Source organism: Pogona vitticeps, chromosome 1 (genome assembly GCF_051106095.1).
Source record: "Pogona vitticeps strain Pit_001003342236 chromosome 1, PviZW2.1, whole genome shotgun sequence".
In the NCBI taxonomy this organism is placed as follows: domain Eukaryota; kingdom Metazoa; phylum Chordata; class Lepidosauria; order Squamata; family Agamidae; genus Pogona; species Pogona vitticeps.
The window spans coordinates 57,408,920-57,425,649 of record NC_135783.1 but is presented as its reverse complement, the minus strand read 5'-3'; the positions used below and the strand labels follow the sequence as shown (position 1 = coordinate 57,425,649).

The 16,730-nt window shown below is 40.4% G+C and overlaps 1 protein-coding gene across 2 annotated transcripts in view; it reads left to right on the top strand.

Moving 5' to 3' along the window:
• The window catches only part of RYR2 (ryanodine receptor 2), a 390,793-nt gene that overhangs the window by 317,911 nt on the left and 56,152 nt on the right, over positions 1–16,730 (top strand). For both annotated transcript variants that reach the window (XM_078383124.1, XM_078383125.1), the window contains exons 78-81: positions 3,362–3,465; positions 4,296–4,347; positions 6,487–6,540; positions 9,720–9,743. In XM_078383124.1, the coding sequence (XP_078239250.1) occupies positions 3,362–3,465; positions 4,296–4,347; positions 6,487–6,540; positions 9,720–9,743 (234 nt within the window). The remainder of the gene's footprint in view (positions 1–3,361; positions 3,466–4,295; positions 4,348–6,486; positions 6,541–9,719; positions 9,744–16,730) is intronic.

The window sequence follows — 16,730 nt, the reverse complement described above, 5'->3', positions numbered from 1 at the left end:
CTCAAGAAACTTATGCTACCAGCCCTCAGGGCAGATCTCCCCAAACCTAAGAGCGGTATCCTGACTTCCATTCGGGACCTTTGCAATAGATCTCAACCTCCACACCACTCTGCTGCCCTCTGCTTTCCACAAGACCAATGCTGCCACTGGGGATTTTCCCCCCCCCCCAGCTTCTGCCCAAGCCTTAGCTCTCCAGCCCGCTTCACCTGATATCTTATTACTTCCTTCTTATCTGGACTTCCTACTTACCTGTCAGTTACCACCAGGCTCGTGTCAGCTATTGGCAGCTCCCTGCAAGAGAAAGACAACTGGATGACAGCTCTGCCAATTCTGATGGGGAGGAGAGGAATGAGTCTGTCCTTCAACCAGGATCCTCATCAGGTTCTGACATCCAGGATGCTGGCCCTCTCTTCCCCCTTGAATCATCTCTTCATATAATGGCCTGATAGAGAGAATGGCAAAATCATTACAACACCCAGTCTTTAAATTGGTACCCCCAGCAAAGGATGCAGTCGTCGCCCTCATCCACAAAAAGGCAAACATCCCTATTTAGATGGCAGTGCTTGAGACCTTGACAGACTTTATCAGCCAGTCCTGGCAGAAACTTTCCTCAATTCCATCAACATCCCATAGAATTGAGAACTTCTATAGGATCCAACAGGACAAAGCCAAGTTCCTCTTTAAGCATCCAATACCAAATTCTATCATCGTTCAAAGAGCCCAAATGAGATCTAAGGATTCTGCTTGTGACACCCCAAGTGACACTCACAAGATCAATTCGTCAGCAGCACTCCACATGTGCATAACTAATTATCAAGCCATAATTGGTACTTACCATCAGTTCATCTGGGAAAAATTTCAAAACATTATTGCCACCCTGCCACCAGACAAACACTCTCTGGCCATCTCCTTTCAACAAGAGCCCTACACTCTGGCTTGGCAACAAATCCACTCTGCTCAGCATGTGGCAAATTGTGCAGCTGAGCATGGCAGTGAGCATCACTCTGCACAGACATGCCTGGCTTCACTCTGCGGGCCTGCCAGATGGCTCCAAGTCTCACATTGAGGACCTCCCCTTCAGCAAAAGGGCCTCTTCAACAACAAAACTGATGACCTTCACAAAATGAAGACCAATACAAAGAAATTGGACAGAAATATATACTGCCCAACAACTTGTCACTTCCACCCTCACTGGAAGCAGTTCCTGCCATACTCTCACTACAAGTCACCATCTGAAAGGTCCAAGACCTCAGAGTGGTCTCATCACCAACACCTTACCCTAGCAAACAACCTTCTGCAAGGACGCGGAGAGGAAACCTCAGCAGCAGTTTTTAGCCTGAGCTCAACATATGCATCCCTCTACCATCCCTCTTTGCTGCCCAGAATAGACCTTTGATCTAGATGGGCAGGGTAGAAATCTAATTAATTAATTAAATAAATACCATCATCACCTTATGTTACAACAGCTACAGACATATATATATGCTTGGCTGCCATTTGTCCATGCTTGGGATGCTATTACCTCTGTTGCCTGGGTTATCAACATCATAACCCATGGATATGTAATATAATTTTCCAACCATCTCCAGCGCACTCCACCCTCTCTAGTCCTCCAGGAGGAAATCTGCATGCTCCTGGCAAAAGGAGTGTCTCTCCACTGTACCTTGAATGATTTCTTCTCCCAGTATTTTGTGGTACCCAAAAGAGACAGAGGGCTACTCCACATATTGGACCTACGTGCCCTCAATAAATGTATGATCTCCAAACATTTCTGGATGGTAACATTACAATCCATCCCCCCCCCCCCGCTTCACTGGGGAGACTAGTTAGCATCCATAGACCTCCATGACACGTAGTTTCATATCTCCGTTCATCTATGTCACTATCATTTCCTAATCTTTGTCACCGATCAGGCCTACAGCTTCTGCACACTTCCCTTTGGGCTATCCACTGCCCCAAGGGTTTTTACCAATTGCATGGCACCCATGGCAGCATTTCTCAGAACTGAGGGCATCACCATTTTTTCCTACATCAGTGACTGGCATCTGGTGGTGCACACCAAAAACACCTTAATTGCCAACATCACATTCACCCTGCACTTCCCCTCAAGTCTGAAGCTACAAGTCAATACAGAGAAACCTCACCTCACTCCATCCCAAACCATCCACTGTATTGGAGCACTCCTTGATGTCACAAGTGTACAGGCCCTCCTGCCTCAATCACAGGTAGACACTATCATCTTATCTACTCAGAAGCTGATTCATGCTCAACACACCTCAGTCCACTCAGTCCAATGAGTACTTGGACTCTTGGCATCCACTACACCACTCTTGCCCCACTCCAGGCTGAGGATGTGACCGCTCCAATTATTCTACCTGCTGACCTACAAAGACAACCAGGACTGACGAGACAAAAAACCAGGACTGATGAAAGTAGGGCTGTGCTTGTGTGGTATAGGCTGAGACACTTTCATTTTTGAGGCTCTGGAACTTTCTGAAGCAGAGTCGTGCAGGCGCACATACCCATTTTATTTGATTGATTGATTGATTGATTGATTGATTGATTGATTGATTGATAATTTATTTATTTATTTATTTATTTATTTATTTATTTATTTATTTATTTATTTATTTATTTATTTATTTATCTTATATGCCGCCCACTCTACCCAAAGGTCTCTGGGTGGCTTACAACAATTTTGTGAGGATACATGGATCACCACTCAAAGAACCATAGTTATTTAAGCAACCGAGTCTTTTACAGGGTGCCAGTTTACCTCTTCATCAAGGGCAGAAATAAACTTACCAAATTTCTTTTTTCATTGATGAGAAAATTGGAAGATGTGTAAGATCCTCTACCTCCAGTTGACAGGAAATCATAGGCCACTTTTCCCCATACACATACACAAGAAGGACTGGTGTTTTGTTTTGTTTTTTAAGCTGAGACAACCCATTGAGTGCTTCAAATTCTTAAATAAAAAGTAGTCATCTTAGTTCTGGGCAATTTGGGTACTTGCCCACTTTTTGTGGGAAAGTGTCCACTTTGGCACAAAATATTCCCATCAATGTGAGAACTTCATCCTATGCATCAGGAAATTAGTTAACAGCTTTGGCAGTGATTAGAATTATATGATGTTGATATCACATTGGGCTGAAAAATATTTCTAAGGTAAGCATAAATATTCGCAAACATCTTGTTTGTACTGCTTTGTGCCTGAGGTCACCTATAAGCCTACTACATTTTGTTATTACTTAATCTGCACTTGAAAAGAATCTGCAGAAAAATGTACATTCAAGTAAATATATCTGTTGTATCTCAAAAAAAAATTATATCCTAATTTTGTTTTCTTTTTCTCCAACAGAAACCTGGAGAAGAACCAACAGAAGAAGATGAATGCATTAAAAGAGTTGATCCTTTGCATCAGCTTATTTTACTATTCAGTCGAACGGCATTAACTGAAAAATGGTGAGAGTAATAAGAGATGTAGGCTCTTATGTTTTGTTTTATTTTGAGATCTGAAGGTAAATTCCATTCTTTCTAGATTTGACTTGTTGCTGTCCCATGCTTTAGCAAAGGGGGGGGGGGAGTAAAAAGCAGGCTCAGTTCATTGTTAATTGCCCATCACTCCTTCTTGCAACATTTTAAAAACATTCCTGAAATATACAGAAAATTGGAAGACTATATGCTTTTTGCTAACATATTTTAGTTGAAGTTAGGCAAATAGTTTTCTTTTAATTTTTTGGAAAAAAAATGCAAGCAGAACAATAAATGATGGCATGTTTCTATATCATCATAGCTATTAGGTTCGTTTATATCTGAATTTTTCAAAACCATGTTAAAAATCAACACAAACATGGAATTTTATGTATTATATAAAACATATTTATATATGCATTATATAAAACATACATTTATGCATATAGCACAGCAAAAGGAATGTGGAGGGAATTAATTTGAAATATTAATCCATAGATGTGTGGGTATGTGCATATCAATAGGATGTGTGTGTGTGTGTGTGTATAAATTTTTAATATGTTTATGTGTGTGGGAGAAGTTAATCCCAGATATTTTAGTAGGAGAACATGAGATGTTCTTGCATTTCCCATTCCTCCTTCCACATTCCTCTCTATGGGCCTGCTAGGTTGCTATGATAATGGCAAGAGACTCAACTCTAGCTAACATAGCAGTAAACAGTGATGATGACTTTCTTAGCCTTTTTCTCCCTTAATCTCCAATCCCTACAGAGCAGCTCTTTTATGATAATATTAACTCCTCCTTTGTTTTCTGTACCACAGTAAACTGGATGAAGATTACCTTTACATGGCATATGCTGATATAATGGCAAAGGTAATTTTTCACAAAAACATAGAATTATTCTCTCTGTCTTTTTTACACTTGTAGCTAGGCTTTGCAATTCTTCCTCTAAAAATTCAAGCCTCTGTAACACATAAAACATGTCTTAAAAATAAGGCAAGAGTTATGATTCTCTGTTAACAACTGAGAGCCTTGTGATATGTTAAAGAGAAATGCATTTTAATTGGCAAATACTTTGATGGAGTCCAGTCTACATTTCAGATTCAGATGCAATAGACCAGTGTCGGCAAATCTTTTTGGGACCGAGTGCCCAAACTGAAAAAACAAAAACAAAAAACCAGTGGGCAGCAGAGCCGGAAGTGGCAGCAGAAGGGGGAATCCCGGGCATGGAAGTGCCTTGATACCCTACTCTGGATCTGCCGCCAGTGCCAGCTGCTCTGGATCCTGGCCCACCTCCTGTTGAAACGCCAGCACTGGGGCTACAGCCGCCTCCTGAGGTTTGGCTGCATGGGGAGGGAGTAGTGATCCAGCGACTTATGGCTCGCATGCCTGCAGAGAGGGCTCTGCGTGCCATTTGTGACATGCGTACCATAGGTTTGCCATCACTGCAATAGACTGTAGTCCACAAAGCTTATGACAAATAAGGTTCATTAGTCTTTTAAAGTTGCCACAAGTCTCTCGGTTGTTTTTTCTGCAGCAGGTTGGTTTTGCTGCAACAGATATCCAAGAAACCATTCCCCTGTTCTTCAGCTCGGATTAGACATGGGGACAAATATAAAAACTAATCAGGATATTCGTTAAATATCCCTGATTTGTCAGATATTCATTGCTTTGTATTCTTGGGGTCCAGAGACCCCAATGAATATGAAGCAACGGATATAACCCTTTTATATTCGTCCCTGCATTCCCTATTTGCTTATGCCCCTGCAGATCAGCTGTTTCTTGGGGCATAAGCAGAGAAGGATTTTCCCTTTGGGCAGCTTGCTAAAGCCTGCCCAAAGGAGATCCCACATCCAGGGCTGGTGGATGGCTTTGTTTCCCTTTCCTCCTCTTCCTATGCCTGTGCAGCATAAAAAGAGGAGGGAAGGGATCAAAGAGGGATGAAAGGGATCCCCCAGCCCACAGCTGCAGGATGGCTTTGATCTGTGCTTTCCCTCCTATTGCTATGGCCTGTGTGACATAGCAAGAGGAGGGGGAATGGGATCAAAACCATTCTGCAGCTCTGCTGCCTTTAGCGCAGCTGTGGGATTGCTTTGATCTCTGCTTTTCCTCCTCTTGCTATGCACCACAGGGCATAGCAAGAGGAAGAAAAGAGAAAAAAGACCCAAAGAATCACTAATTGATTCATTGATTATTGGGTCACTGGGGGGGGCAATTCATGGTTTGTGGGGTGTCAAGTTTGATGAACCAAGACGAAGCACCATTTTGGCGCTTCATCCCCAACTCTAGCTCAGATTTCAATCTGATCCTTTCTACCCATTACTTGGGTCTCACCCACTTACTGGCTACGATGGCATGGTGAAAAGGCGGTGTCTTCATTCCTTTCACATTATCTTTTTCATTGCTTGAAATGTGCCAGGTGCCTTAGTACCTGCAGTTTCCCCAAGAAAAGCTGTGGCATGGTAAGAGATCAGGGAGAAAATGTGTTTGGAAGACTCACAGGCCAGGATTTGGTTTAGTGTGTCTGCAGAGTTCTGGATCCAGAAATAGGAATTTCTCTGATGCGGCCCCTGCTTGCCATCAGTATCTGCTCTATAAGGGTGGGAAACCCTCTAGAACAGACTTTGGGGTGATGGTCATAGTGCTGCACATAGAAAGGACTTGCCTCTTCTTGGATCTGCAGAGCAAGATGTATCATTGGCAGATGTACACAGTTGGATCCCCTCAGTAGTGTCTTGAAAATAATGACTGAATTTTGGTATATGCCTGGTGACCTAATCCTGATAAATATTGTTTGCTGAGCCCAATTCCAAGGGAATTTGTCTTTCACCAATCTCTGGACATTATTTCTATATCTGAAAAAAATTGTATTTTTGCAGCTGTAAAAGAAAAATCAAATATAAATAAGAAACAAAATGTATATAATTTTGTATGAAGAATTTATTATCTCTGAACAAATACATTTAACATGGAAAAGCCATTTGTGAACGTGCTATTCTTTTCAAATTTCAGAGCTGTCATGATGAAGAAGATGATGATGGTGAAGAGGAAGTGAAGAGTTTTGAAGTAAGGTTATTACTTATACTCTCTGGTTTTTGTTTTCCATTATACATTATTCCATAGTGTCTGACTAACTACCATTTCTTGGTTTGTGCTCTTCTATGCCTATTACTAACAATATTGTGTATTGTTTGCAAGTGCATTGGTAAGAATTGGGATGGATAAATCCTTATGGAACTTATGTTCACGTTTACAACTTTCCCATGTTACCTGCATCAGTTGTAAACAGATAGACAAAACACTTTGCTTTGATCTTTTACTCTTTAATTGCATGTGAGCATTATTAAGATGACACTCTGTTGATCCTGTGTATCACTTTGGTTGGCTTGTGGCTTATGTTATCCACAGGGGTGGCAGCACCAGTACCATTTGTATCCATCCTTCTTGGATCACAGACTAGCCTATAGGTCACAACCTGATGTTAATAGATGTATCATTGCATGCATTAGAACCAGTATGTAAACGTTTTTATCACTCTAGACCAGCATAAAAATTAAGCGACTGCAGACAAAAAAAATTTAGTAGTGATGTTGGTGCATAGGGTCAGTGTATTTCTACTAACTTATGTCCTGTAACAACCTCTGGCATGAGGCATGTTGCTATGATCTGTAATCCGGTAGACTTTTTATTAACATAGTATAACCCACTGGTTAGAAAAAAATATTGAAGGTATCAACCAATGAAATATCAGTTCCAAACAGGAACTAGTCATCTTCTCTCTAGAACTGAAATTCTTTTTCTGGAATCTGGGCTTCAAGGCCAGTTTCTGATCCAGGAAAACTCCATGAACATAAGTTTGTGTGCTAGTGTAAACTGACCTGTTCTCACAAAAGTCACAGCGTTTATTTGAGTCTAGTCTCAGCAGCTGTCAGCTTTCCCACTTTATGTGTGGCTAGTGAAATACGTGCCATGGACCCTGAATTGGGTGATGAGATATTAACATACAAATGGCAATGAATTCAGAATTTGTTGAAAGAATCTGGGGATGAGTCAGAATGGAACTGTATGGCAATGATGTAAATTTGATCAATGATAACTCTCCACTAGGAATGGCCAAAACATTGTCCATTCCCAACACACACAGATAGCTCTTTAGGGTTTTATCAATGTCTCCTTCCCTCCTTCATTCACAAATGAGTTCTCTTTATTTCGTATTTTGAAAGATTGGCCCCTAGAAGAAAAATCTTCCTACATATTGGGAAAGGGCAATGTGTGGTATTCTTATGTACACATGCACATATTCTAGCCATGTGAAACCTCACAATTCACTTTACAGGCTGGAATTAATTATATGACTCAGGAGGAAGAGGATATGACTTGGGGACAGGTGTACTCAACTGGCCATCACATACTTGTTTTCTTCCGACTGTCTTAAAAATATTTTATTACCTATTAAATTTTATCGAGGTGGGGGACCAAACAGGCCAGTTATTTCAGCCTTAAATTGTTTTCAGCCAATTATTTCAAGGCTTAAATAGTTTTAGTTGGAATTATATGCAATGAACTATCTGCCCTGCAGTGTTAAATATGTTAACATACACATGGCAAGCACACAAATTTGATCTTAATGCCTGCAATACAGTAATAAGTTGCAACTAGAGCAGGCCTCTTGGATCAACGGACTTTATGGCAGAATTGACTCACCAAATTACCCCTGATTCAACGGGCATACTCTAGCTGTGACTTACTAATGGATTTTAGCTAGTCTGGCAAAGGCAGAGACTTCCTTGGATAAATTAATAAATATAACTAATGACATCTAATTTAAATATTAGAAGAGAGATATAGAAGATACTTATCAAACTAAATATATTTCAGTGTTTATGTTAGGTAATTAAAAGTATGGCCACATATATTTTTTTTGAATGTAATATTTCCCACTTGCATTAAGACGGAGATTTCTTGAGCCATTTATTCTGTAATATATAAAGTATACATTGGTATATATAAAAAAACACAATTGCCAAAAATTGCTCAAAGTAATGTTTTTAAAGCTGAAAACATTTAAATAAAAATGTAATGATGCTTCAAACAATCAAATTGGACATATTTTAATGATGTGGTGAGCTCCCCTGCTATGCCTATTGAAATGCTTCCCATTTTCTAATACAAGCAGAAGTGTTCTCTTAAGCACTCTAAATTCTTGGATTATTTCCCACCATAGAAGAGAACAAAATGTTTTGGTATAACCAGCAAGGACTGTGGTCAGTTGATTTTTTTTTTAAAAGACACAGTAAGAAAGTTATTGCAAGTGAACATTCATGTGCTCTCATGGATTCCATGTGCCAGCGTGGGGGGAAAAGGCTCATGTCTTTCTCACCTTTCATAAACAAACTAGAAATAGTAAGGAGCCTGTGGTAAACAAATTAACAATTACTTAAATGGAAACTATTTTCTTGTCATTTTACTTTCTCTGTCACCCCTATCATTTTTGTTCACTATTGCTAATCACTGTTGTCTGTGAAGTACATGTGTTATACTCCTTGTGTTACTTCATTCATCAGTCTTGTAAATCTATCCATTTAAAAGTCTTTGTAAAAATATGTGCGTTTTAAAGTCCTTGTTCCAGAATGTGTAAGGAATTCTGTAAGTTAAATGTGTAAATGAAAGAAATTGCCAGTGGCCAGGCAAAGGAAAGTAGTGTAAGCAACTGAAATAGTTATCTCTCAATCAAGCAGTGATTGAAATCTGGATTTTTAAAAAAAGTATGTAAATGAGAGGTAAAACAAAACATGGGGGAACAATCAGATTAATATTAATGGACAGTAGTAAATTGCACTAGAGTGGGCCCATTAAATTAGTGGGAATTTGGTAAGTCAAGTCTAAATCCAAGTTACTTTAAAATAGTAAGTTGTAGTTATCAACTGAATATATGGAGCTGATCCACCAAATTCCCGTTAATTCACTGGCCTACTCTAAGAAACAAGATTTTGTAAGATTTTAAAAAAATCTTTTTCTTTTTTCTTTTATTATTATGGATATCCTAATAAGAAGAGAGACAATGGGCTAAATAATTCCATGAGAGATAACTCTGTATTTTAAGTCTCTACAGAGCTTATGTGGAAACAGGCAATACTTCTTTCAGGAAATACTGATTTATGTATGGATTGATGAGATATCATCAGAGTATTTTCGACACTTTTTTCTTATTCCTATTTTGCTTCTTATCCTTGCCTTTCCTTAAGGTCACAGGATCCCAACGCAGCAAGGTAAAATAACATGTGTGTTTATGTGGGTCTAAATTTTGTGACTCTTAGTTTTGTTAGACCCAACATCTTGGACATATTTTCTAAGGATATTTTGATTCATTCAAAGGCTTTCCAGTTCCAAGAATGACAGGTGCTCTTTACTGTTTTCCCTGTCATTCACAGTTCTGGATTTAGAATTATAAATGTAACTGATGTGTTGTTTGAAGCAGCTTTTTATTTATATTCTGTTATCTTTAAAATATTGCCTGTAGATTGAGAAAACAATGTTGGCTATAATTCATTTTCTGATTATGAAAGCTAAACAACTTTTGACCAAGAAGAGGCTGTTCTCCTTTTTAACAGATTGTCGTCTGTACAGTTACTTATTTGGATTTCAGTACAACTTAGTGAGATCATGTATCAAAAATGTGCTGTTGATTTGCCTATGACACCAGACACGTAGTATATGCCAGTATAGTGTGGTGTATTTGTTACTTATGTCTTTATGGAAATGCTTTATTTATTTATCAGAGCCGTGTACAATTCAGAATCATGGACACACATGAAACAGAGGGAAAATAAAAAAAACTAAGCTGTTTTTGATCAGAAGTAGTCAGAGCTTGAGATGTTTGCAGAAAACTTTTTCTTGAGTTCAGGTGTCATTCAGGGAATCAGCATCCATGAAGTGAGTGGGTTTAATGCTGTTCCAGTGCAACACATCTGGAAGTGAAAGATTTGCCAGCTGCATGTCATTGCCTGGGGAACACCCAAGTGTACTCACAATGCTTCTCCACTCTTCAGGGAGGCTCCTTCTCTGCAAACTGTACCGATCATAGAACTGTCAGTTTTGAATTATATGTATTACAGGTTTGCGCAAATGTTTGATTTCCAATTTTACATTATTGATAAATATTAGGTTCAGAGGAATGTATCTCATAGAAGATGATCAATTTAGTAATTTCCTAGCCTTGATACATGCAGTGCTGAGAAACAAGGATAGAAAATAGATTAAAAATTAATGATACTTTGAAAATTAGCTGCAGAGCCAATCCAAGAGCATGCAACTAGCATTTATATTTCTCATTTTGATCTTTAAGTACTCTTCCTTATGCAGGGTCACATAGCATTATGATCAGATGTATGTCTACATCCAACTTTGGATAGTGGAACTTTCTTGCCTTCCTACTTGAAAAATGCTGCAGAAGGCCTTCCAGAACTCGTTCAGAAGTAAATCTAGATAGAGCTGTAATAAGAAGAGGAAATCACCTCCTTTTGGTTCTCCTGGATTCCAGTGTTTCCGCAGGCCTGCTCCACTGCTGGGAATTGCTATTAGCATTCATTAATAGGAAATACAAGAACCAGTAAGCTGACATAGTACAGTGGGTTGTAGAACCAAAGAGTTGAAATCCTCATTGTGCTTCTTGGAAGAGAGGCTAGCCAAGATCGCCTGTGTGTGGCTGATGCAGTTGCATATCCTGGCATATGCACAGCAGTGGTTCACAGTCCTAGAATTTGCCAAAAGAAGGGACTGGTAAACTACTTCTGACTATTCTCTAAGTAGAAAACTCTGAGAGAGTCACCATAAGTCACAATCAACTTTATGGTGCATAATTATCATTAATTATGGGAATGAGTTATTGTAGACATACCCTGAAGTGGGGAAGATAATACTGGAAGGTTAAAATGGGGAATGTGCAGAGAAAGGTGGCAGAAATGAAGGTGAAAGAGGAGAGTGCAAAAAATGGTCTGAAGCTCAACATCAAAAGGACTAAGATCATGGCCACTGGTCCCATCACCTCCTGGCAAATAGAACGGGGAAGATATGGAGGCAGTGACAGACTTTACTTTCTTGGGCTCCATGATCACTGCAGATGGGGACAACAGCCACGAAATTAAAAGATGCCTGCTTTTTGGGAGGAAAGCAATGACAAACCTAGATAGCATCTTAAAAATCAGAGACATCACCTTGCCGACAAAGAGAGATCAGAGTAGGGTTGCCAGACGTCAGCCTAATGTCCTCCGTCTGGCAGGCAAAGATAAAAATCTTTAAAATATCAAGCTTTTGTATAGTTTATGTTAACATTTTGGATGGGAGGGGAAGAGGTGGAAGGACCCCCCTCCCCCTGTCTTTCCCCGCCCCTGTTACCTGCCACCAGCACTGGAGTACAGCCCTTGCCCCCTCCTGCAGCCGCCGCAGCTGCTCAGTGATCTGCCATACCTGCCCAGCCCACGTGGAGCCTAGAAAGGCAGCGCAAGGGGAGCGCCGTCCGCCAAGCCAGGCAGGAGCAAGCAGCGCCCAAGCGCATCGATGGGAAGGCGAGCGCCCAGACTGCATGTTCAAAGTCCCTTTCGGGAACTCCAACTCCCACACTCCCCAGCCTTAAACATATGACTCTTCAGGGGGGACGCTGCCTCGTTCGGCTTTGCCTGGCGCCGTTTTCCCCCTGCCTGCGCCAGAGCCTTGTTTGGGCTTCCAGATTAGCAAGGTTGCCTCTGAGCCTGTGCAGAGTGGCAGCAGCCAGGGGATCCTGCAGCCGGGCCGGAGTGGGTTCGGGTACAATTGGCTGTTTAAATAATGTTTTTTGGTATTTTGAAAAAAGGTGTCCATTGAATTTATTTTTATTTTTTAACATGATTGTTTCTTGGTTGGTTCACTAAGAGACATTTATTGGCAGCTATTGTAATAATATTGTATTGATTGCGGGTTTAATCTGGAATGATTCAAATGAAACATTCAATACGTCCTCCCCTGTTCTCTTTTTTGTCTTTCTATGTCCTCCTTTTGGTACCCGTGTATCTGGCAACCCTAGATCAGAGCTCATTGCCTGTTAGACTCATCAGTCACCTGCATTACTCATGAAAATCTCTTTATTTGGCAGATTTTTTAAAACCTGAAATCAGTTCTTCTGTTGATTTGCCTTTTTTGCTTTTTTATATTGCAATAAAATATAAATATATTACAACAATCCATCATTATAGCTGTCGTGGAGTTAGGAAAATGCACATAATTCTCTCATCTAATAAAATGGGTTATGGATTACTATTTCCCTACTATACTGAGAACATGAAATCAGACTCACTCACTGGCACTTCTCTCTAATGCCAGGGTGGCACAATCCGTGCCCCAAGACTGTTTTTAGGCACCATCACTCCTCTGTCCCCTGTTTTCTGCAACAATAGGAGGTGAATTGCTGCTCTTGGAATAGTAATTTACCTTTTAAATAAATTATGCTCCATATGTTAGGACAAAAAACAAACAAATAACAACCCAATTTCTTAAGAACTGGCATTTGACTTACAGCCACTTCTGCATTTTTGTGAGTTTTCTCCTTACACTTTATAGTCTGTACATGGCTCCAGTCCTACTGAAGTTGCCCATCCTTGCCCTAATACAGTATTTGTGCGATATTTTCGTTAGTATGTGTATGAATGTATATTGTAATTTTTTAAATTTGAAACAAGGAGAAAAGTGTAACAAACAGTGCCCTCTTTTTGCTTTCACTAAACATTTGAGTCTTTTAATAGGGCAGATTCACATATTCATACCCCACCCCACTCAAGCAACTGTGACAGATCTCCTGTGGACTGGGATGGAAATTTATACCAAAGTATGGCACTTATATTTTTGAGCAGGGAACATCTTCTTTGGGAGTACAGTGGTGCCTCGCTTAGCGATCGCTCCATTGAGCGATGAAATCGCTTAGCGATGGGGTTTTGGCCATTGCCAGAGTGATCGCTTAGTGATGGCCCCTATGGGGAAAAATCGCTTTGCAATGATCACGGGGAAGCGATCATCGCAAAGCCCCCATTTTCGGCCAGCTGATCGGTGGTTCCAAAATGACCACCGGAAAACAAAATGACCGCCTGCTGTGTTGACTTGCTTTAGAGGCACCAAAAATGGCTGCCGCAATGGAGGATCTTCGCTTAAGGTTAGTTTTAAAGCCCATAGGAACGCATTAAACAAGTTTTAATGCATTTCTATGGGCTTTTAAAAATGGCTTAGCGACGAAATCCCTTAGCAACATTTTTTCCTGCACGGATTAACATCGCTAAGCAAGGCGCTACTGTAGTTTCCATTTAATTTACACCCAAATGAGCATCTTTCGGGGTATTTAAATTTTACAAATACGCCCCAAAAATGTGATTTTATGTGCCCGTGAAATTAAATATCATGTATGCTATATTGTTAAAATTGTAAAAGTAAGTTTTTCTTTGGCCTTTAAAATGTTCATGTTTTCCAGATAGAGGGATGGCAATGGAAAATGCTAACTTGTTTCTTATACATTCAACATTTTTGAAAAATCTCAGATGTGTTTGGGGCTATCAGATCTATTTCTGGAAACTGGGACTAAATAGTGATATGCGTACTTGGTACGAAGACAAGAGCTTGTAAGATGAGGCTGTCTAATGTTCACGTGGTAGCTGTAATATAAGAAGTATGCTAAGTAAGAGCTCATGGTTAGCAGGGGAAATATTACATTTAAGACAAGAGTGGTATCATTTTTTTGAAAACTGTCATGCTTGATCTCCAAAGGGGAAAATGGTAGATTGAAGGATCTGAATGTGATCCTTCAGAGTTTGTTCATCTCAGAAATAAGTGTTTAATCCCGTATTCATTCTTATTTCTCTATCTCTCTATCACCCACCCACCCACCCACCCACCCACCTACCTACCTACCTACCTACCTACCTACCTACCTACCTACCTACCTACCTACCTACCTATCGCACCACCTTTCTCCCTTGTTTCCTATCTATGGCAGACCTGGGCAAAGTGCAGCCCAAGGGCCACATACAGCCTGCGAGCAGCTTCTATCCGGCCCATTGGTTGTCGCTCCAGTCCGGAGTTGAAGCACTTGTTCAAGCCCAAGGCAGACTGCATTTCATTCACTGAACAAGTTGAACATCAAAACCATTTATAGCTTTTTGTCTAAAGTTGATCAGTTCCTTATCTTTAACATACAGTGGTGCCTCGCTTAACAAGCGCACCGTTTAATGACGAATCCGCATAGCGACGCGTTTTTTGCAATCGCTAATGCGATCGCATTGCGATGTTCTTAATGGCCGAAAATCACATTGTGATGATCGGTAAGCGTTTCGCTTACCGATCTTCGCATTGCAATGTTTGCAGAACAGCTGATCGGCGGTTCCAAAAATGGCCACCGGATCAGGGCAGCGTTTTCGCGCCCTGCCCTTGCTTACCGGGCAGCGAAAATGGCGGCCAGATGGAGGATTCCCCACATAGCGGTGAGTTTTTCCCCAATAGGAACGCATTAAATGGAATTTATTGCGTTCCTATGAGGTTTCCCCCCCGCATAGCGATGAATCTGGATAGCAACATTAATCCTGGAATGGATTAACATCGCTATGCGGGGCGCCACTGTATTTAAAAAAACTCTTTAGTATTTGTGAAGATTGACAAGTTTAAAATAAAAATAATCATAACATCACTGTTACATTTTATTTTTAAGTAAAGTTGGTTCGGCCCTCAAACACAGTTCAGATTTTTCACGTGGCCCCCTGTAGAAATTAATTGCTCACCCCTGATCTATGGTCAGTATTCTGTTGGGTTAGTTGCATCAGTGTAGTGGGAGGGACATTACCAACAATGACAGATTGAAGCTAATTGAAGTGTTCCCATTTCAGTATCAGGTTGCATGCAATTTGCACACAAAACAAGGTTGAATTGAATTGAAATTAAAATTAAATAAAATTGAAAGGTTGTGTGCAAGCAGAACTTTAATTAGTGGCAGTCTTCTCCTTTCAGTGGCATCACTTCTGCTGTGCTGGTGGAGCCGCATAACAGGATTTGGGCCATTATGCCCAGAATTCCATCTCTTGTCTTATTCTAGAGACAAATTGCAACCCAATGTATCTCCAGCTTGAGACAACCTTTCATTTGTTGCTATGTTTGCACACTGTGGTTTATAGGCTCCTTCCAATCTCTTCCTCCCTCTTCCATTCTCCTATACAGCATTATTTTTTTCTTTTTCTCATTTTTCATCATTTCCACCTTTGGGCTGGCATCTATGTATATTCGTGATGACAACTGTTTCAGTCTACTGATTCCTAGAAACTCTCTCTGAACCATCTGGGAGCTTATAACTTTGAGTCTATATAGAATGTTGCTTGAGTGTACCTTCAGATGTACTGTATTTGGTTGCATTAAATACGTGCTTTCATATCACTTCTCAGTTGAGCCCCTGTGTAGATACTCCCCCTTTGTATCATTCTACAACAGTGCTTCTTTACTTTGAATAAATGCTAAGTTTATTGGGTAAGACTTCAACCAAGAAAAGATCTACGCTTCTTAAAAATGCACAAACCACCCTTTCTGTTAAAGAATTCAGTGGTGTCTGTGTCCTCTAAATCATTTTGTTTCTGTGTTGTTAGTTAATCTTTTTTTGCTTTGAACATAGTTTATTAGGACAGACCATAATTGTCATATTAGGTTAAATCTATACTTGTGTATTTTATAAAAGTACAACATAAACAGATTATGCAGTCCTAAATCTTAAGAGGTTGGGTCTATCAGCTTCGCACCAGGAGACTCCCCATCAGCAAACTTCTGTTAATGAGATTTTTCTGCCAGTGGAAGGCTGAGAGATGACTTGTGCTGATTTCTCATCTCCACTACAGCTCCATCTGCTCCTTGAAGAGCTTCTCTGTAAGATTGGAAACCTCTGGAGCAGTTAGGGAGGTGGCACAACACACTCCAGAGGAAGTGTAATTGGCAAGTGGCCCCCACTTCCACTAGTGAGAAGCATTTATGGGATCAGAGCTCCTAATATGAATGAAAGGGGCCCCTTCAGATTATTGAAGGAAATCTGGATCCATCCCACGGGTATCGTTTGTGTCAACTCTGGGTGTAACTGGGTAGTCAAAGTGTCTGGGTGGGGATCAGGCTAGATCATGCTGAATGAGGTCATGTCTGGGTGCAATATGCCATTTGGGGTGTTTTTGCATCCATATCATCCACACTAAAGAAAAACAATAACCCCTGACAAG